Raw genomic sequence first — 22,322 nt, 5'->3', positions numbered from 1 at the left:
ATTCATTGTGCAGAACAGTTCAGTCGGCCTTAACCTCCAGGAAGGAGCTGTTGAGGATGGACGGCTTATTGGTAAGGGATGTTTTATTCACAGGGTTTTATTTGCCATGTTAGACCTCTACTGGGAAACAAAATTGGAATGTTGTGTTCATAACCGCAGGAGACCGGGGCTACCCAGGATGCACACTGCAATACCAGCCTAGCACGGTTTGCCTCTGAAATGACATTCAGTCAAATGCCATTACGTGAATGTAATACAATGTGCATATACCTTTTTAGGTGTGCAGTGTGCTCCACAACATTACAATCAAAAATGGCATTCCACTGAAAGATCCACCCAGACCCGATGAGCCCATGCCTGACAGGGAGTGTTTCCCACCACCCATAGCCCTGGCACTGAGGACAAGAGTCAGCATCATACAACGGTATCTGTTCTACCAAATATTGGAATCAAATCGACAAGGAAAACACGTTTACATTGCACCAGAATTTGTCTCACATGTTTGACACAATCAACAGGTTCCTTCAATTATTGATTTCTCTCTCTCTCAGGCCATTGCATACATCCTCCAGCTGCTGTTGGAGTCCATGAATTGATGTGTTGATCTCTTCTTGTTGTTTCAGGACTGCGTCAGTCAAAACATGCGGCACAGCTGAAGCGCTCACCAAAGAGGACACCCTTCTGGTAGGCCTGGGGATGAGGGGTCAGGAAAATCACCCACATCTGTCAAGATTGAATGTTTTGTTGCATTCATTTTGTCACACACACACATATTATATTTCATTTTCAATAAAAAAAAATATTTAGATGTGGTCCGTGTCTGAATATGGTTGTGAAAATAAAGCTTGACTTCCAATCGGTTGGTGTGTCTGGGAGAGGGTCCTCAGTATCACCATCACAAATGATGCCAGACGCCGAGATCTCTCCAATTATGTTGCCAATGCGCTGGTCCATAGCAGACAGTGAAGAGTCACTCCTCCTGTTGTACTTATATCCCTTTTGTGGATCATGATTATCATTCCTTTTGCATACGTTTTAAAATCAAACCAGTTCTTTTTCATTTAATCTACTGTTCTGCACTCAGATAAGCCAGAATTTACCACAGCTCTAACCTGCTCCCAACCAACAAAAAATTATCTTATTTGTCAGGCCATTGCTGAAGGCTCCAAAAAGTATGGCTTGTTTTGCTTCCACGTCGGTGATCAAAAGTGAATTTCTGCGTTCGAAAAGTTTTTCCCCCCACTTTGGCGGACAGAAATGAGTGACATTTCTTGCAGCTTTAAAGGGAAGGTTTGTGACCATAAATGGTCATTTAGAGTGGTTCTTTATGTAAATGAGACTTCACGTGCACGAGCACAATGTTTTAGAACGTGTCTGATTTATCAAGGCAAAATACTTACAGGTGTGTGTAAATCAAGCGTACGAGCAATTGATAAATTACAACTTTCTGTACTTGCGAACATTCAAAATTTTAATATAGAAGCTTTTCTACACAACATTGATAAATGAGGGCCCAGGACTTAAAGGTCTTGTCATTAAAATGTTGGCGGTAAGATGTGGTTATTCCAAATAAGGGTGTCTGGCGATATTGGTTCTTTCCACCTCATGAATGTATGTACATTTTCCCTAATGCAAATGGAATTGAGATTCATTGGATTGTCCTCAAGGATACACAAGGATAGTCTGCTGTCCCATTGTTTAAGTGAACACAGTTGCGCAGCCCAGTAATACATCTTCATATTAGGTAGTCCAAGACCTCCAGTTTTATAGGGTAAGTGTTAACAGTCAACTTGACTCGGTCTTTCCATTCCAAACAAAGTTAGAAAGCAGGCCATTTATTTTATTTTAAAAGTTAGATGGAATTGAAACTGACAAGGCCTGACATAAATACATAAAACGTGGTAATACACGACAAAAGTATGTGGACACCTGCTCGACGAAAATCTCATTCCAAAATCATGGGCATTAATATGGAGTTGATTCCCCCTTTGCTGCTACAACAACCTGCACTCTTCTGGAAAGGCTTTCCACGAGATGTTGGAGCATTGCTGCAGGGACTTGCATCCCTTCAGCCATAAGACCATTAGTGAGGTCGGGCACTGACGTTGGGCAATTAGGCCTGGCTAGCAGTCGGCGTTCCAATTCATCCCAAAGGTGTTCGACGCAGGCCAGTCAAGTTCTTCCACACCGAGCTCGACAAACCATTTCTGTATGACCTGTATGGACCTTTCCCCTTTCACCTTTCACCTTGCTCATCATATTGTTGCTTGGATTTCAAAGCAGCAATCTCTGCAGAACGGGGTTTTACTGTGTGTTATGTTCAAGCTTCAAAGTGCTCAACTGTTGAAGGGTGTCAACATTTCGAAGTCATGGATTGTCTGTTCTAGTATTTTCTTTTCTTTTTATGGGTCTTTTCTTATGTGAAGAGTAAGACACGATGCAACTGCACACGTATGCTTTAAGAGCTACCCAGACAACAGTTGGGCATACTTCATTGGCTACATTTATTTCCTAAATCATGTCTGTGTTGAGATATGAGGTAAACTCCTTATCTCAAAGTAACATTGTGTTGAATCGCCATGTCTTTGCTATTGGCATTGGAGGTTTGAGTTTAAGGTGAAGGACAATGAGCTGTGATCCGGAATTATTCTAGGAAGGTATTTACATTCAGAAAAACAGTCAATTAAATCAAAAGTTTGCAATTACAAAAGTCAATTCTTGAATATGTGTTGTGAACGTGAGAGTAATAGGAGTAATGTCTTTCAGTTAGATGTTCCGATCTCCACAGTTCACACAGACCATCTATTTGATGTTGTGGTTTAATACCTTAGACATGTTAGGAAGAGGATATAGTTTAGTTGACGACTTCTCTGGAGTTGCATCCTGCACACTGTTAAACCCCCCCCCCCCCCCCCCCCCCTGCATATAATATTACCGCTACATTGAGGTAGTTTTAGTACAAGGTCATTCATTAACTTTGGGCAATAACAATTCAATAAAGTTACTTTTCTTGTGCCAGGTTTCCTTTTACCATTATATCCATTTGCGTCTGTAGTCATTTCTATAGACTTAAATGGGACTTTATTATCAATGAGAATTGATACTCCTATAGACCTTGAGGAGAATGCCAGCCCATCCCAAGCTCACCCAAATCTGGAAGATGTTTCTAATGGGATTTACCTTAACATAACTTAAGATCTAGGATTAAAGCCCTTGAACCTCCAGGCCCATCTTCTTATCTTGGTGTCCCTTGATTTATACTTATTTATAACAAATGACTGCGAGGCATCTGCGGTTCAGAGCTCTAAATATGGAGGCGAGCCTCAGAAAATGGACGGATAGGAGAGCCTACATCATTCAGCCGGAATGCTTTCAAAAATAGCTTACGTTTTAAAAACAAGAGCAGTTACAATAGCAGCAGACCCGTGTGTGTGTGTGTGTGTGTGTGTGTGTGTGTGTGTGTGTGTGTGTGTGTGTGTGTGTGTGTGTGTGTGTGTGTGTGTGTGTGTGTGTGTGTGTGTGTGTGTGTGTGTGTGTGTGTGTGTGTGTGTGTGTGTGTGTGTGTGTGTGTGTGTGTGTGTGTGTGTGTGTGTGTGTGTGTGTGTGTGTGTGTGTGTGTGTGGTGAGGTGAGGTGTTTACAATAACACTCAAATGCGTGTGGTGTATGAGTGTCCGGGAAGTGCATGTTAAAACATCCTGGTTTAAATGAACAAGATGAAACGCTTTCATAAACACAAATGGCTCTGACAAATAAGACTAGAAAAGGCTGGATGCTTTTCCTGTATCTGAGGAGAAGGCAAACACTTCCACGTTGATGTTTGTATTTCTGTCTGTAAACTCTTCCATGTATCATGACTCTACAGAGTATAAATGCCCAGTGTATCTTTCAAACACAGGTTGCATCCCAAATGGCACCATATTCCCTTTAAAGCACACTACTTTTGACCAGGGCCTATATAGTTTTGGGGCAAAAGTTGTGCACTCTGTAGAGAATAGGGTGCCAGTTTGGACGCAAGCACAGACTGAGTGCAGAGGACAGCTGTTGCTGTATGCTCCCATGATGGCAGTGTCCAGCATCAGACAGCATGTCCTCAATGCTTTCAGTAAGAGGATAGTAGGCTGATGGCACAGAACACCACTACGGTCCTGGCTCAGGTAGGTGTCCCTGTCTGCTCGTAAAACTTGAACCCAGAACATCCATGCTCTCCAGTCTGTGCTTGGAAAGGGACTCTAAAAGGATGCAATGGGGGTTTACATTTGAAACTAAAGCCTATGGCTATACATTACCCAGCCTGTAGCCAGAGGTGTGGTTATTGTATGGTTGGCTGTCATTATGCCAGCTGGTGCTGGGTCAGTCTGTCAGCAGCAGCCTGGGATCCTGCTAAGACTAATAACATACAGGAGGGGTCAACTGACTGCTAACGTCCTGAGTCACACCCAGGCTACTACAAAGTTAGGCTAGAGGGCACTCTGAGCACAGTCCTGAGAGTCAGGCTACCCCACAGTTAGGCTAAAATGTATGGGTATGTGTGTATCTAATCAAGGGTCCAGGCTAACTCACCTTCCCCTGAATCATGACATGGGCATTAATATGGAGTTGGTCCCCCCTTTGCTGCTATAATAGCCTCCACTCTTCTGGGAAGGCTTTCCACTAGATGTTGGAACATTGCTGTGGGGACTTGCTTCCATTCAGCCACAAGAGCATTAGTGAGGTCGGGCACTGATGTTGGGCAATAAGGCCTGGCTCGCAGTGTTCCAATTCCTCCTAAAGGTGTTCGATCGGGTTGAGGTCAAGGCTCTGTGCAGGCAAATCAAGATCTTCCACCCCAATCTCGACAAACCATTTCTGTATGGACCTCGCTTTATGCATGGGGGCATTGTCATGCTGAAACAGGAAAGGGCCTTCCCCAAACTGTTGCCACCAAGTTGGAAGCAAAGGATCGTCTAGAAGGTCATTGTATGGTGTAGAGTTAAGATCTCCCTTCATTGGAAATAAGGGGCCTAGCAAGACCCATGACAAACAGACCCAGACCATTATTCCTTACAGTTGGCACTCTGCATTTGGTCAGGTAGTGTTTTCCTGGCATCCGTCAAACCCAGATCCGTCTGTCGGTCTGCCAGATGGTGAAGCATGATTCATCACTCCAGAGAACGCGTTTCCACTGCTCCATAGTACAATGGCGGCGAGCTTTACGCCACTTAAGGCAATGCTTGGCATTGTACATGGTGAACTTAGGCTTGTGTGCGGCTGCTTGCCCATGGATGCCCATTTCATGAAGCTCCCAACGAACCGTTCATGTGCTGACGTTGCTTCTAGAAGCAGTTTGGAACTCAATAGTGAGTGTTGCAACAGAAGACAAGCGATTTTTAAGAGCTACGCGCTTCAGCCTTCGCCAGTCCCATTCTTTGTGCTTGTGTGGCCAACCACTTTGCAGCTGAGCCGTTGTTGCTCCAAGAAGTTTCCATTTCACAATAATAGCACTTACAGTTGACAGGGGCAGCTCTAGCAGGGCAGAAATTTTACAAACTGACTGGTTGGAAAGATGGCATCCTATGATGTCACGGATCTCTTCAGTAAGGTCATTTATTTGTCTATGGAGATTGCATGGCTGCATACTCAATTTTATAAACTTGTCAGCAAAAGGTGTGGATGAAATAGCCGAATCCACTATATATATATATATATAACACTCAGGCAGAGCAGCAAACAGCCCAATCTCTCTTATCCAGCCAGCTAGGCTGACCTAGATGTGTGCACAATTAGTAGCATGTCCACAGGGGTTTAAAACTGCAATTAGTTGTGGGCATCTGACAGCGAAAAGGTCAGGAATGTGCCAGGAATTAAAAAGCAGACCGCTTGAGAAAGCGTTGATAAACTTAATCTCAATGCCTGCTTCAGTTATTCAAGCCATAGTGAGGTCTCTTGCTCACACTCGATCACTCCGGCCTCAGTGGAGAGACTTACCGAAGAAATCTGCAAATGGATCTCGTCCCCCGAAGAATTCCCTGAAGACGTCCTCTGGATTACGGAATGTGAACCCACCACCGAAGTGATCTGCGTTGTGATAATGCCCTCCTGGGAGAAAGAGACAGAATCATCAACTACATTTCCAACAAGTGTTATTGAGCGATGGTAAAGCAAGATATTCCTGGTCATACAAGCATACACGGCGATCTGAACATAGTTCAATTATTCCAAGGCACTATGACGGTAGCATGACACTTAGTTGACAGATAATGCCTCGCAGTAATGGCTTAGTTGAAAGTCAGACCCCACCCCCCAACAACAACAAAAGAGAGGTCGGTAATTGCCCTGTCAGATTTATGGTAAAACACTGAAGTAGACCCCATAGAGCTGTACATCGGTAGAAAAAAATACACTTCTCCTTGGCATGTTTGCTTTATGTGGTATTTCAGACATTGTGTCATATCATAAAATACTGTCCTTTTATATTCATTTATAACCTCCATATCTCCTAGATAAGCCTATCAAAACGTCAAGGAGTAATGTTCAATGTTTACCTCCTCCCCCTCCGCTTCCTGTTAGGCCTTCTTTACCATATTGGTCATACAGGTTCCTCTTGTTTGCTAATGAAAAGGGAAAAAAGGAATATAAGAAAAAAGGGGATTAAATGCTGGGAAGAGCCATAGTAAGACATTGGAAGGTGCACAGTGCTGACAAGCCATGGGAGTTAGTGGACAGAGCGTCGCTGCCCAAGTTCAAGGCCATTTCCATAAAAGTCCTAAATTACCACCCCAGAACTTGATAGACGAAACAAGCCGAATGACAACAAGAGAGACTACTCAAACGCTTGTACAGGAACCAAAAGAGGAAAGTTGAAGTGTGTGTACTCCACAGCTCAAACAGCCCTGACATAACAATTTCTGGCCTGGTTTTAGCTGCTGTTGCCGGGTGAACAGTACATAACAGGAACAACTCAATCAAGACATTACAGTTGTCCGTTGTGCTCTCAGGCCTATAACGGTGTCCAAAATGGCACCCTAGTCCCTATGCAGTGCACTACTTTTGACCAGAGCCCTGATCAAAAGTAGTGCACTACACTGTAAATAGGGTGCCATTTGGGACATACATACCTCAAGTACATTTCATAATTTTTGGTCCTGAAACAGACAGACAAACAGGTCCTTTCTGGACAAACAAACAAGACAGCGATGTGTGTTCACTATCTGGCAGCAACACGTGACTGATCATATGTTTGTGTGACAACTAAGGGCCATACTTGCAAACATTAGAAAAAGTTTAAGTTCAAGGTTAAGCATTAGCCAATTCAAATTGTAGATGTAGTGTCACGTGATAGAACGCTGCAACCTTTCAGTTACTATCAATGCTCTAACCACTAGGCCCAATGCTCTAACCACTAGGCCCAATGCTCTAACCACTAGGCCCAATGCTCTAACCACTAGGCCCAATGCTCTAACCACTAGGCCCAATGCTCTAACCACTAGGTTACCTGCCGCCCCTTTTCAATCGCTCATCTTCCTATCAAAGATCTTTAAACTTTCTCGACACAAACTAATGGCATTTCTTAAAATAGGTCACCTCGGACACATGTAATACAATGTGTACAGCAGGAAGACACCACTTATCACCACCTGTGTGTACCTAGCTAGCATACATTTCTAGACACCAGATCACAACAAGTCGCAATCACTCATTATTATATTAGCAGTGAGCATTTCTCCATAAAATGTCTTGATATTTTTTTTATTTATTTTACAACCGGATGTGGTATTGGTATCCGTGATGCCGGACGATATTTTAGCATTTAAACTGTCTTATGGGAGGGGGGGGGGGCTCTTACCGTCTGACAGGACCTCATAGGCTTCTGAAAGCTCTTTGAACTTTCTCTCTGCGTCCTCCTTGTTGTCAGGGTTCTTGTCTGGATGCCACTTGAGTGCTAGCTTTCTGTACCTACAGTGTGACAGAAATACACGTACTCTACATTATAGTGCTGAGCGACTAGTGCCTTTTGAGATCGGTTCAATTCTGGGTTGATTATTTAAAAGTAATCACGGTTTTCGATTTCGATAATTTGATATGCACTATGCATTATGTGGGTTGAATGCTGTAAAAGAGTAAAACTATTAATACATTTCCCAAGATGGTAATGATTGTGCATTACTGCTTATCACTTATTAACCATCAATTATTCACATTATTTTTAAATTCAATATTTCAGTTGTGTATATTACATTTGTTTTATCTGATGACTATGTTTTCATTCCATCTCATCTCTTTAGAGCTGGTGAATATGCTGTCTGACAAAATCCCTATTTTGTAGTTCTTCAAAGAAAATAAGGTATACTTTTACGACTGCTGAATACCAACTATCAAATCACGTAGATCAGCGATGGGCAGCTGGTGCTGGCTTACAGTTGGTGCAATTTACAAATGTGGTTGTGCATCAGCAGTCACTCCATTAGCCCATGTACGCTAAAATGGTTTTAGATCGGTAAATTAGCTGGCTGCTAGACTATCTAAACTCATAGTGACATGGTCGAATTACAGCCCGGGTGGGGCCCATCGATCATCAGCTTTATTCAACTGTAAACATTTGCCTCCTATGGCCAAATGTGTAGAATTGGAGGAAATTAGCTGTGAAACTGCACACTTCTCTCTGCCCCATGGGAAAATGAGTAGAATTGCTTGAAATTAGCTATAAAATTCTAAATTCTTCTCTCCACCCCTTGGCAAAATGTGTATAATTGCAGCAAACTTGATTTAAAAACAGGGGGTAATAGATGTGGCAACGCAGCTCATGATGAGTTCTGTTTTTTTTTGTGGCCCCCACCCTCATCAAAGTTGCCCATCCCTGACAAATGTATTTTCAGGTAGAAATACAACAGCTGCTCTCTTTATCACCTCAGGATCGCGCACTCTTCTCTCTTCCCGTAGTAGCAGTCGTAAAATAAACACAGACCGGGAAAGTAAATGCGCAATGAATTATGGTCATTGTAGTTAATTACAACGTTTTATGTGCTAAGCTATGTAGAATTTTGGACTGTTAGAGACTACAACTCCCTACTACAATGGAATTCAAATCATTTAACCGACGTCGGCCCAAATGAAAAATAACCGAAATTTCAGTTAATCGCTCAGCACTACTATATTACATCATCATCTACACACGGAAAGACTTACAGTGGTCATACACCTAAAAAAGCACAAGTAAGAGGTTTGACACCCACCATCTCCGATTGAATTTCTTCTTTCCTGTTGTTAGAAACATTTAAGATAAGCATTCCTGCAACATTATTTTGTAAAACAAATTGATCTCTGAGAAAATAAGCTAATTGATTTCTAATTGATTGGGCTATTTTAAATGTATAGGATTCATTTAATATTCAATAAATATAGTACCCAACATCCAATGAGTTAGACATGAGAAATCCCAAAAAAATTGTCTAAACCTTCCACGGACACGCCACGCCAACCCCACAAGAATATAGTATCAGTTCTCTATGTCTGACAAGTAGTATGGAGATCCAGCTCGGAGTATTGGTCTTCATCCTATGTAATGAATTCCCAGTGAATTTGGTGGTGGGGGTGGGGTGGGGTGCGGGGGGTTCCTGTTCAGAGCAGTCATTTAAGTTGTGTTTATGTCCCATCCTACATTCTGTTATTACTAGGTTGACCATTAGATGGTGTTGTTCTAGATGATTTATTTCCGGTTTCCTCAGTCGATGGACAAGGTATGACAGCAATCCATGCACTGGTTTTGCTGTCCACTGTTTCAAATGCTAAAACTTTTCAGCATGTGAGGCACAGATCCGCAAGTTAAATGGTATCTATATTAGCATTTTCACACATCATGTCCAAATCATCCTGAAGCATCTAAAAAGGTATTGTGCAACTCAATGACATTACCTATAGATGAGTTGGATATGAAGCTAGGAAATGCTAATATAGGTACTGATATTAATATTGATATGCATTGGATTTGTGCCACAAATGCAACAAAAAAGTTAGCATTTGAATCAGTGGCCAGGTAAACAAAACCAAAGCATGTGTTGCTGTAATACCTTGTAAACTGCTTACAGGGTTGTTCTTCAAAAGTGCCTTCCTCACCATCTTAAATAAGCATGCCCCTTTCAAAAAATGTAGAACTAAGAACAGATATAGCCCTTGGCTCACTCCAGACTTGAATGCCCTTGACCAGCACAAAAACATCCAGTGGCGCACTGCACTAGCTTCAAATAGTACCCGCGGAGTGCAACTTTGCAGGGAAGTTAGGAACCAATATACACAGGCAGTTAGGAAAGCAAAGGCTAGTTTTTTCAACATGAAAAAATGAAAAAAAAAACATGAAAAAATATATGAATGAGTGATGGTATAGAACGGCATAGGCAAGATGCAGTGGATGGTATAGAGTACAGTATATACATATGAGATGAGTAATGTAGGGTATGTAAACATATAAAACTGGCATTGTTTAAAGTGGCAAGTGATACATTACATCAAGATGGCAAGATGCAGTAGATGGTATAGAGTACAGTATATACATATGAGATGAGTAAAGTAGGGTATGTAAACATATGAAGTGGCATTGTTTAAAGTGGCAAGTGATACATTTATAACATAAATTTTTCCATTATTAAAGTGGCTGGAGTTCAGAAAGTATGTTGGCAGCAGCCACTCAATGATAGTGATGGCTGTTTAACAGTCTGATGGCCTTGAGATAGAAGCTGTTTTTCAGTCTCTCGGGTCCTTCCTGCATTGATGCACCTGTATTGACCTCGCCTTCTGGATGATAGCGGGGTGAACAGGCAGTGGCTCGGGTGGTTGTTGTCCTTGATGATATTTTTGGCCTTCCTGTGACATTGGGTGGTGTAGGTGTCCTGGAGGGAAGGTAGTTTGCCCCCGGTGATGCATTGTGCAAACCTCACTACCCTCTGGAGAGCCAGAGGGGTGGAGCAGTTGCTGTACCAGGCGGTGATACAGCCCGACAGGATGCTCTCGATTGTGCATCTGTAAAAGTTTGTGTTTTTGGTGACAAGCCAAATTTCTTCATCCTCCTGAGGTTGAAGAGGCGCTGTTGCGCCTTCTTCACCACACTGTCTGTGTGGGCGGACCATTTCAGTTTGTCCGTGATGTGTACGCCGAGGAACTTTCTACCCTCTCCACTACTGTCCCGTCGATGTGGATAGGGGGGTGCTCTCTCTGCTGTTTCCTGAAGTCCCCGGTAATCTCCTTTGTTTTGTTGACGTTGAGTGTGAGGTTATTTTCCTAACACCACACTCCAAGGACCCTCACCTCCTCCCCGTAGGCCGTCTCGTCGTTGTTGGAAATCAAGCCTACCACTGTAGTGTCGTCTGCAAACTTGATGATTGAGTTGGAGGCGTGCATGGCCACGCAGTCGTGGGTGAACAGGGAATACAGGAGAGGGCTGAGAACGCACCCTTGTGGGGCTCCAGTGTTGAGTATCAGCGGGGTGGAGATGTTGTTACCTACCCTCACCACCTGGGGGGGGGGGACCCGTCAGCAAGTCCAGGACCCAGTTGCACAGGGCGGGGTTGAGACCTAGGGTCTTGAGCTTGATGACAAGTTTAGAGGGTACTGGTGTTAAATGCTGAGCTGTAGTCGATGAACAGCATTCTCATGTAGGTATTCCTCTAGTCCAGATGGGTTAAGGCAGTGTGCAGTGTGATTGCGATTGTGTCGTCTGTGGACCTGTTGGGGCGTTATGCAAATTGGAGTGGGTCTAGGGTGTCAGGTAGGGTGGAGGTGATATGGTCCTTGACTAGTCTCTCAAAGCACTGAGTGACGGAAGTGAAAGCTACGGTGCGGTAGTCATTTAGCTCAGTTACCTTAGCTTTCTTGGGAACAGAAACAATGGTGGCCCTCTTGAAGCATGTGGGGACAGCAGACTGGGATAAGGATTGATTGAATATGTCCGTAAACACACCAGCTAGCTAGTCTGCTCATTGCCTGAGGACGTGGCTGGGGATGCCGTCTGGGCCTGCAGCCTTGCGAGGGTTGACACGTTTAAATGTTTTGTTCACGTTGGCTGCAGCGGAGGAGAGCCCGCAGGTTTTGGTAGCGGACCGTGTCAGTGGCACTGTAGAGTCCTCAAAGCGAGCAAAGAAGTTTAGTCTGTCTGGGAGCAAGACATCCTGGTCCACGATGGGGCTGGTTTTCCTTCCTCCTTACAGTCTGTGATTGATTGTAGACCCTGCCACATACCTCTCATGTCCGAGCCGTTGAATTGCGACTCTACTTTGTCTCTATACTGACGCTTAGCTTGTTTGATTGCCTTGCGGAGGGAATAGCTACACTGTGTGTATTCGGTCATGTTTCCGGTCACCTTGCCCTGATTAAAAGCAGTGGTTCACGCTTTCAGTTTTGCGCGAATGTTGCCATCAATCCACGGTTTCTGGTTTGGGAATGTTTTAATAGACGCTATGGGTACGACATCGCCGATGCACTTGCTAATAAACCCGCTCACCGAATCAGCGTATACATCAGTGTTGTTGTTCGCCGCAATGCGGAACATATCCCGGTCCACGTGATCGAAGCAATCTTGAAGAGTGGAATACGATGGTAGGACCAGCGTTGAACAGACTTGAGCGCGGGAGCTTCCTGTTTTAGTTTCTGTCTATAGGCAGGGAGCAACAAAATGGAGTGTGGTCAGCTTTTCCTAAAGTAGGGCGGGCTGCGGGACCTTATTTGCGTCGCAGCAGTTAGAATAACAATGATCTAGTATTTTGCCAGCCCTGGTTGCACAATCAATATGCTGATAGAATTTAGGGAGCCTTGTTTTCAGATTAGTCTTAGTTCAAATCCCCAGCTACAATAAATGCAGCATCAGGATATGTGGTTTCCAGTTTACATAGAGTCAAATGAAGTTTGTTCAGGGTCATCGATGTGTCTGCTTGAGGGGGGGGGGGGGGTATATGCGGCTGTGATTATAATCGAAGAGAATTCTCTATGCAGATAATTTGGTCGGCATTTGATTGTGAGGAATTCTAGGTCATGTGAACAGAAGGACTTGATTTCCTGTATGTTGTTATGATCACACCACGTCTCGTTAATAATAAGGCATACACCCCCGCCCTTCTTCTTAGAAAGATGCTTGTTTCTGTCAGTGCGATGCGTGAAGAAACCAGCTGGCTGTACCGACTCCGATAGCGTGTCTCTAGTGAGCCATGTTTCTATGAAACATAGAACGTTACAGTCTCTGATGTCTCTCTGGAAGGCTACCCTAGCACGGATTTCGTCTACCTTGTTGTCAAGAGACTGGACATTGGCGAGTAGTATGCTCGGGAGCGGTGCGCAATGTGCCCATCTACAGAGCCTGACCAGAAGACTGCTCCGTCTGCCCCTTCTACGGCATCGTTGTTTTGGGTCGCCGGCTGGGATCCGATCCATTGTCCTGGGTGGTGGGCAAAACAGAGGATCCGCTTCAGGAAAGTCGTATTCCTGGTCGTAATGTTGGTGAGTTGACGTTGCTATTATATCCAATTGTTCCTCCCGACTGTATGTAATAAAACCTAAGATTACCTGGGGTAACAATGTAAGAAATAACATATAAAAAAAAATACTGCATAGTTTCCTAGGAATACGAAGTGAGGCGGCCATCTCTGTCGACGCCGGAAGTTGTTAACCTCTTGCTCCTACCTGGCACGCAGGCGTCCCATCTAGACATCTGGAAATGCAAATGTTGTTATGCGAGTGAGTGAGGACCCAAAAGCGGTTTAACAGAAACAGAGTCTTTTAATGTCCAAACACAGGGAAGACATATATCCTCTTCAGATGTATCGATTGACAAAATAGACAACCCGCAGAGAGGGCGACAAATAAATCATAAAGTCCTCTGATCTTTACAGGAGAGTCCCCTTCTAGCAGCAGAGGAGAATAGCAGGGTTAGCAGCAACAGACTGCTGGTCTCTCTGGGTAGGCGCGGGTTGTAGAGGACAGAGGTACCTGATCACACGTAGCATCTGATGAAGAGGCAGATTACGACAGGACAAGGGTGAAGCAAACGAGAATCTGACAAAGACAGAAGCAGAAACAGAGAGAGAAATAGAGACCTAATCAGAGGGAAAAAGGGATCAGGTGGGAGAGAGTAAACGAGGTAGTTAGAGGAGATGAGGAACAGCTGGGGGAAGGAAAGGAAGAGAAGGTAACCTAATACGACCAGCAGGGGGAAACGAAGTGAAGAGAAAGAACAGGAACAAGACATAACATGACAATACATGACAGTACCCCCCCACTCACCGAGCGCCTCCTGGCGCACTCGAGGAGGAAACCTGGCGGCAACGGAGGACATCATCGATCAGCGAACGGTCCAGCACGTCCTGAGATGGAACCCAACTCCTTTCCTCAGGACCGTACCCCTCCCAATCCACTAGGTACTGATGACCACGGCCCCGAGGACGCATGTCCAAAATCTTACGGACCCTGTAGATAGGTACGCCCTCGACAAGGATGGGGGGGGGAGGGAAGACGAACGGGGGCGCGAAGAAAGGGCTTAACACAGGAGACATGGAAGACCGGGTGGACGCGACGAAGATGTCGCGGAAGAAGAAGTCGCACTGCGACAGGATTAATGACCTGAGAAATACGGAACGGACCAATGAACCGTGGGGTCAACTTGCGAGAAGCTGTCTTAAGGGGAAGGTTTTGAGTGGAGAGCCATACTCTCTGACCGCGACAATATCTAGGACTCTTAGTCCTACGCTTATTAGCGGCTCTCACAGTCTGCGCCCTATAACGGCAAAGTGCAGACCTGACCCTCTTCCAGGTGCGCTCACAATGTTGGACAAAAGCCTGAGCGGAGGGGACGCTGGACTCGGCGAGCTGGGACGAGAACAGAGGAGGCTGGTACCCGAGGCTACTCTGAAAAGGAGATAGCCCGGTCGCAGACGAAGGAAGCGAGTTGTGAGCGTATTCTGCCCAGGGGAGCTGTTCTGCCCAAGACGCAGGGTTACGAAAAGAAAGACTGCGTAAGATGCGACCAATAGTCTGATTGGCCCGTTCTGCTTGACCGTTAGACTGGGGATGAAAACCTGAAGAGAGACTGACGGAAGCCCCAATCAAACGGCAAAACTCCCTCCAAAATTGAGACGTGAATTGCGGACCCCTGTCCGAAACGGCGTCTGACGGAAGGCCATGAATTCTGAAAACATTCTCAATGATGATTTGTGCCGTCTCTTTAGCAGAAGGAAGCTTAGCGAGGGGAATAAAATGAGCCGCCTTAGAGAACCTATCGACAACCGTTAGAATAACAGTCTTCCCCGCTGACGAAGGCAGTCCGGTAATAAAGTCTAAGGCGATGTGAGACCACGGTCGAGAGGGAATGGAAAGCGGTCTGAGACGGCCGGCAGGAGGGGAGTTACCAGACTTAGTCTGCGCAGTCCGAACAAGCAGCCACGAAACGACGCGTGTCACGCTCCTGAGTGGGCCACCAAAAAAGCTGGCGAATAGAAGCAAGCGTACCCCGAACGCCGGGGTGGCCGGCTAACTTGGCAGAGTGAGCCCACTGAAGAACGGCCAGACGAGTAGGAACGGGACCAAAAGAAGGTTCCTAGGACAAGCGCGCAGCGACGGAGTGTGAGTGAGTGCTTGCTTTACCTGCCTCTCAATTCCCCAGACAGTCAACCCGACAACACGCCCCTCAGGGAGAATCCCCTCGGGGTCGGTGGAGGCTACTGAAGAACTGAAGAGACGGGATAAAGCATCAGGCTTGGTGTTCTTAGAGCCCGGACGATAAGAAATAACGAACTCGAAACGAGCGAAAAACAGCGCCCAACGAGCCTGACGCGCATTAAGTCGTTTGGCAGAACGGATGTACTCAAGGTTCCTATGGTCAGTCCAAACGACAAAAGGAACGGTCGCCCCCTCCAACCACTGTCGCCATTCACCTAGGGCTAAGCGGATGGCGAGCAGTTCGCGGTTTCCCACATCATAGTTACGTTCCGACGGCGACAGGCGATGAGAAAAATACGCGCAAGGGTGGACCTTGTCGTCAGAACGGGAGCGCTGGGAAAGAATGGCTCCCACGCCCACCTCTGACGCGTCAACCTCGACAATGAACTGTCTAGAGACGTCAGGTGTAACAAGGATAGGTGCGGATGTAAAACGCTTCTTGAGGAGATCAAAAGCTCCCTGGGCAGAAACGGACCACTTAAAGCACGTCTTGACAGAAGTAAGGGCTGTGAGAGGAGCTGCCACCTGACCGAAATTACGGATGAAACGACGATAGAAATTTGCGAAGCCGAGAAAGCGCTGCAGCTCGACACGTGACTTAGGGACGGGCCAATCGCTGACAGCTTGGACCTTAGCGGGATCCATCTTAATGCCTTCAGCGGAAATAACAGAACCGAGAAATGTGACGGAGGAGGCATGAAAAGAGCACTTCTCAGCCTTCACATAAAGACAATTCTCTAAAAGGCGCTGGAGGACACGTTGAACGTGCTGAACATGAATCTGGAGTGACGGTGAAAAAAAAAAATCAGGATATCGTCAAGGTAAACGAAAACAAAGATGTTCAGCATGTCTCTCAGTACATCATTCACTAATGCCTGAAAGACAGCTGGAGCGTTAGCGAGGCCGAACGGCAGAACCCGGTATTCAAAGTGCCCTAACGGAGTGTTAAACGCCGTTTTCCACTCGTCCCCCTCCCTGATGCGCACGAGATGGTAAGCGTTACGAAGGTCCAACTTAGTGAAAAACCTGGCTCCCTGCAGGATCTCGAAGGCTGAAGACATAAGGGGAAGCGGATAACGATTCTTAACCGTTATGTCATTCAGCCCTCGATAATCTACGCAGGGGCGCAGGGTCCCGTCCTTTTTCTTAACAAAAAAAAAACCCCGATCCGGCGGGAGAGGAGGAGGGGACTACGGTACCGGCGTCGAGAGCTACAGACAAATAATCTTTGAGAGCCTTACGTTCGGGAGCCGACAGAGAGTATAGTCTACCCCGGGGGAGAGTGGTTCCCGGAAGGAGATCAATACTACAATCATACGACCGGTGCGGAGGAAGGGAGGTGGCCCTGGACCGACTGAACACCGTGCGCAGATTGTGATATTCCTCCGGCACCCCTGTCAAATCACCAGGCTCTTCCTGTGAAGAAGAGACAGAGGAAACAGGAGGGATAGCAGACATTAAACACTTCACATGACAAGAGACGTTCCAGGATAGGATAGAATTACTAGACCAATTAATAGAAGGATTATGACACACTAGCCAGGGATGGCCCAAAACAACAGGTGTAAAAGGTGAACAAAAAAATAAAAAAGAAATGGTTTCGCTATGATTACCAGAGACAGTGAGGGTTAAAGGTAGCGTTTCACGCTGAATCCTGGGGAGAGGACTACCATCCAAGGCGAACAAGGCCGTGGGCTCCCCTAACCGTCTGAGAGGAATGTCATGTTCCCAAGCTCAGGCTTCGTCCATAAAACAGCCCTCCGCCCCAGAGTCTATCAAGGCACTGCAGGAAGCTGCCGAACCGGTCCAGCGTAGATGGACCGACAAGGTAGTACAGGAACTTGAAGGAGAGAACTGAGTAGTAGCGCTTACCAGTAGCCCTCCGCTTACTGATGAGCTCTGGCTTTTACTGGACATGAAGTGACAAAATGACCAGCGGAACCGCAATAGAGACAGAGGCGGTTGGTGATTCTCCGTTCCCTCTCCTTAGTCGAGATGCGAATACCCCCCAGCTGCATAGGCTCAGCACCCGAGCCAGTGGAGGAAGATGGTAGTGATGCGGAGAGGGGGGCAACGGATAACGCGAGCTCCCTTCCACGAGCTCGGTGATGAAGATCAACCCGTCGTTCTATGCGAATAGCGAGTTCAATCAAGGAATCCACGCTGGAAGGAATCTCCCGGGAGAGAATCTCATCCTTTACCTCCGCGCGGAGACCCTCCAGAAAACGAGCGAGGAAAGCCGGCTCGTTCCAGTCACTGGAGGCAGCAAGAGTGCGAAACTCTATAGAGTAATCAGTTATGGATCGATTACCTTGACATAGGGAAGACAGGGCCCTGGAAGCTTCTTCCCCAAAAACAGAACGATCAAAAACCCGTATCATCTCCTCCTTAAAGTTCTGATACTGGTTAGTACACTCAGCCCTCGCCTCCCAGATTGCCGTGCCCCACTCACGAGCCCGTCCAGTAAGGAGAGATATGACGTAGGCGATACGAGCTGTGCCCCTGGAGTACGTGTTGGGCTGGAGAGAAAAAACAATATCACACTGGGTGAGGAACGAGCGGCATTCAGTGGGCTCCCCAGAGTAACACGGCGGGTTATTAATTCTGGGCTCCGGAGACTCGGAAGCCCTGGAAGTGGCCGGTGGATCGAGGCGGAGATGGTGAATATGTTTCGAGAGGTCGGAGACTTGGGCGGCCAGGGTCTCAACGGCATGTCGAGCAGCAGACAATTCCTGCTCGTGTCTGCCTAGCATCGCTCCCTGGATCTCGACGGCTGAGTGGAGAGGATCCGAAGTCGCTGGGTCCATTCTTGGTCAGATTCTTCTGTTATGCGGGTGAGTGAGGACCCAAAAGCGGTTTAAAAGAAACAGAGTCTTTTAATGTCCAAACACAGGGAAGACATATATCCTCTTCAGATGTATCGATTGACAAAATAGACAACCCGCAGAGAGGGCGACAAATAAATCATAAAGTCCTCTGATCTTTACAGGAGAGTCCCCTTCTAGCAGCAGAGGAGAATAGCAGGGTTAGCGGCAACAGACTGCTGGTCTCTCCGGGTAGGCGCGGGTTGTAGAGGACAGAGGTACCTGATCACACGTAGCATCTGATGAAGAGGCAGATTACGACAGGACGGGACAAGGGTGAAGCAAACGAGAATCTGACAAAGACAGAAGCAGAAACAGAGAGAGAAATAGAGACCTAATCAGAGGGAAAAAAGGGAACAGGTGGGAGAGAGTAAACGAGGTAGTTAGAGGAGATGAGGAACAGCTGGGGGAAGGAAAGGAAGAGAAGGTAACCTAATACGACCAGCAGGGGAAACGAAGTGAAGAGAAAGAACAGGAACAAGACATAACATGACAATACATGACAAATGTGCTACGCTAAATGCTAATAGTACTAGTTAAAACTCAAACGTTCATTAAAATACACATGCAGGGTATTGAATTAAAGCTACACTCGTTGTGAATCCAGGCAACAAGTCAGATTTTTAAAATGCTTTTCGGCGAAAGCTTGAGAAGCTATTATCTGATAGCATGTAACACCCCAAAAGACCCGCAGGGGACGTAAACAAAATAATTAGCATAGTCGTCGCTACACAAACCGCACAAATAAAATATAAAACATTCATTACCTTTGACCATCTTCTTTGTTGGCACTCCTAGATGTCCCATAATCACTATTGGGTCTTTTTTTCGATTAAATCGGTCCATATATAGCCTAGATATCGATCTATGAAGACTGTGTGATAAACGAAAAAAATAGCGTCTTATAACGTAACGTCATTTTTTTTAATTAAAAAAGTTGACGATAAACTTTCACAAAACACTTTGAAATACTTTTGTAATGCAACTTTAGGTATTATTAAATGTTAATAAGCGATCAAATTGATCACGAGGCAAAGTATATAGAAATACTGTCCGGGTAAATCTCAACCAAAATATCTGGTCGGAGACCGGAAGAAATGCGCTGCCTTGCATCTGTTTGACCAAGAAACAAATAGTTGGCAAATGACAAGACTCTAGACAACGTGTGGAAGCTGTAGGTATTGCAACCTCAGCCCCATTAAATGTGGTTCACCTTTATCAATGGGTTCAAGTCGCGCATGGATATATTTTTCCATTTTCAGTGATCAGATTTTCCTGCACTTTTCGATGAAACGCACGTTCTGTTATAGTCACAGCCGTGATTTAACCAGTTTTATAAACGTCTGAGTGTTTTCTATCCACACATACTAATCATATGCATATACTATATTCCTGGCATGAGCAGCAGGGCGCTGAAATGTTGCGCGATTTTTAACAGAATGTTCGAAAAAGTAGGGGGTAGGAGTAACAGGTTAATCACTGACCATCTCGAATCCATTCTCCGCTATGCAATCTGGTTTCTGAGCTGGTCACGGGTGCACCTCAGCCACGCTCAAGGTCCTAAACGATATCATAACCACCATTGATAAAAAACAGCACTGTGCAGCCGTCTTCATCGACCTGGCCAAGGCCTTCAACTCTGCCAATCACCTAAATCTTATCGGCAGACTCAACAGCCTTGGTTTCTCTAATAACTGCCTTGCCTGGCTCACTAACTACTTCTCAGATCGATTTGACACGCTGAACTCTGAGGGCCTGTTGTCCGGACCTTCAATAATCTGGATGACTCTTTTGTCTTTATATATCAATGATGTCGCTCTTGCTGCCGGTGATTCTTTGATCCACCTCTACGCAGACGACACCATTCTGTATACATCTGGCTCTTCTTTGGACACTGTGTTAACAAACCTCCAAACAAGCTTCAATGCCATACAACACTCCTTCTGTGGCCTCCAACTGCACTTAAAACGCTAGTAAAACTAAATGCATGCTCTTCAACCGATCGCTGCCCGCACCTGCCCTCCCGCCCGCCTAGCGTCACTACCCTGAACGGTTCTGACTTAGAATATGTGGGCAACTATAAATACCTATGTGTCTGGCTAGACTGTAAACTCTCCTTCCAGACTCACATTAAGCATCTCCAATCCAATATTAAATCTAGAATCAACTTCCTATTTCACAACAAATCCTCCTTCACTTATGCTGCCAAACATACCCTTGTAAAACTGACTATCCTGCCTATCCTTGACTTCAGCGATGCCATTTACAAAATAGCCTTCAACACTCTACTCAGCAAACTGGATGCAGTGTATCACAGTGCCATCCGTTTTGTCACCAAAGCCCCATATACCACCCACCATTTCGACCTGTATGCTCTCGTTGGCTGGTCCACGCTACATATTCGTCACCAAACCCACTGGCTCCAGGTCATCTATAAGTCTTTGCTAGGTAAAGCTCTGCCTTATCTCAGCTCACTGGTCACCATAGCAACACCCACCCGTAGCACACACTCCAGCAGGTATATTTCACTAGTCATCCCCAAAGACAAAACCTCCTTTGGCTGCCTTTCCTTACAGTTCTCTGCTGCCAATGACTGGAACGAATTGCAAAAATCACTGAAGTTGGAGTCTTCAGGGAGGCAGTGTAAACTCCATGGCTCTGCAGTCCAGGACAGCACAGTACAGAGTTTTGTGCTGAATCAGGAATTCTCTCTGACTAAACCCTTCCTGCAGGAGCGTCTCTGTCCCATTTATAGTATACAACTTTTGATCAGAGCCCAATAGACACACAGCCACACAGAGGAACAGAGCATGGGCCAGACTCAGAGGTCATCTCTAGGGCTGTATTCATGGGTTGCATGTTTCGTCACAATATTGTTTTTAACGTTCGTTTTGAACTGAGCGTTCTCCTCAATGTATTGTTAATGAGCGCTGACTAAGATTTCAAAAGAGCATTAGAGTGGATTGGAAATACTATAACATTCAAAAGGATAATTAGTAGGAAAACCTTTTGTCATTTCGATGTTGCCAGATTGACTTCAGATGCAGTGTAACGTTAGCTATCGAGCAAATAATTGAAGGGAGGCCACCGGATTTTAGCTAGCTAACGTTAGCATTGCTATTTTTGATGATATTGCCATCTCTCTAAAATACATTTGACAACATGATAAGGCTGGCAACGTTGTTTTCTATTAGATTTTTGACTACTTTAGCAACATCATCGCATGTCCAGGCACTAAGGTTGATTTAGACAAAACAGTCTACAATAAATACCTTCTTTACATAAGTATTTTGACCCTTTGCTATGAGACTTGAAATTGAGCATCCCATTTCCAAGTCCATCAAATTTCCATTGATCATCCATGAGATGTTTCTACAACTTGATTGGAGTCTACCTGTGGTAAATGTAATTGATTGAACATGATTTGGAAAAAGGCACATACATGTCTATAAGGTCCCAAAGTTGACAGTGCATGTCAGAGCAAAAACCAAGCCATGAGGTCGAAGGAATTGTCCGTAGAGCCCCGAGGTACGATTGTGTCGAGGCACAGATCTGGGGAAGGGTACTGCAGCATTGAAGGTCCCCCAAGAACACAGTGGTCTCCATTATTCTTAAATGGAAGAAGTTTGGAACCATCAAGACTCTTCCTAGAGCTGGCCGCCAGGCCAAACTGAGAAATCGGGGGAGAAGGGCCTTAGTCAGGGAGGTGACCAAGAAGCCGATGGTCACTCTGACAGAGCTCCTCTGTGGAGATGGGAGAAACTTACAGAAGGACAACCATCTATGC

The 22,322-nt window shown here is 45.5% G+C and overlaps 1 protein-coding gene across 3 annotated transcripts in view; it reads right to left on the bottom strand.

Moving 5' to 3' along the window:
• LOC123991106 (dnaJ homolog subfamily B member 6-like) overlaps positions 1-22,322 on the bottom strand; it is a 51,243-nt gene that overhangs the window by 6,630 nt on the left and 22,291 nt on the right. For all 3 annotated transcript variants that reach the window (XM_046292317.1, XM_046292315.1, XM_046292316.1), the window contains exons 3-5: positions 7,825-7,934; positions 6,524-6,589; positions 5,967-6,077 (exon numbers count right to left, since the gene is read on the bottom strand). In XM_046292317.1, the coding sequence (XP_046148273.1) occupies positions 5,967-6,077; positions 6,524-6,589; positions 7,825-7,934 (287 nt within the window). The remainder of the gene's footprint in view (positions 1-5,966; positions 6,078-6,523; positions 6,590-7,824; positions 7,935-22,322) is intronic.

The sequence above is a fragment of the Oncorhynchus gorbuscha genome, linkage group LG12 (genome assembly GCF_021184085.1).
Source record: "Oncorhynchus gorbuscha isolate QuinsamMale2020 ecotype Even-year linkage group LG12, OgorEven_v1.0, whole genome shotgun sequence".
Classification (NCBI taxonomy): Eukaryota; Metazoa; Chordata; class Actinopteri; order Salmoniformes; family Salmonidae; genus Oncorhynchus; species Oncorhynchus gorbuscha.
This window is presented reverse-complemented; position numbering and strand designations above follow the sequence as displayed.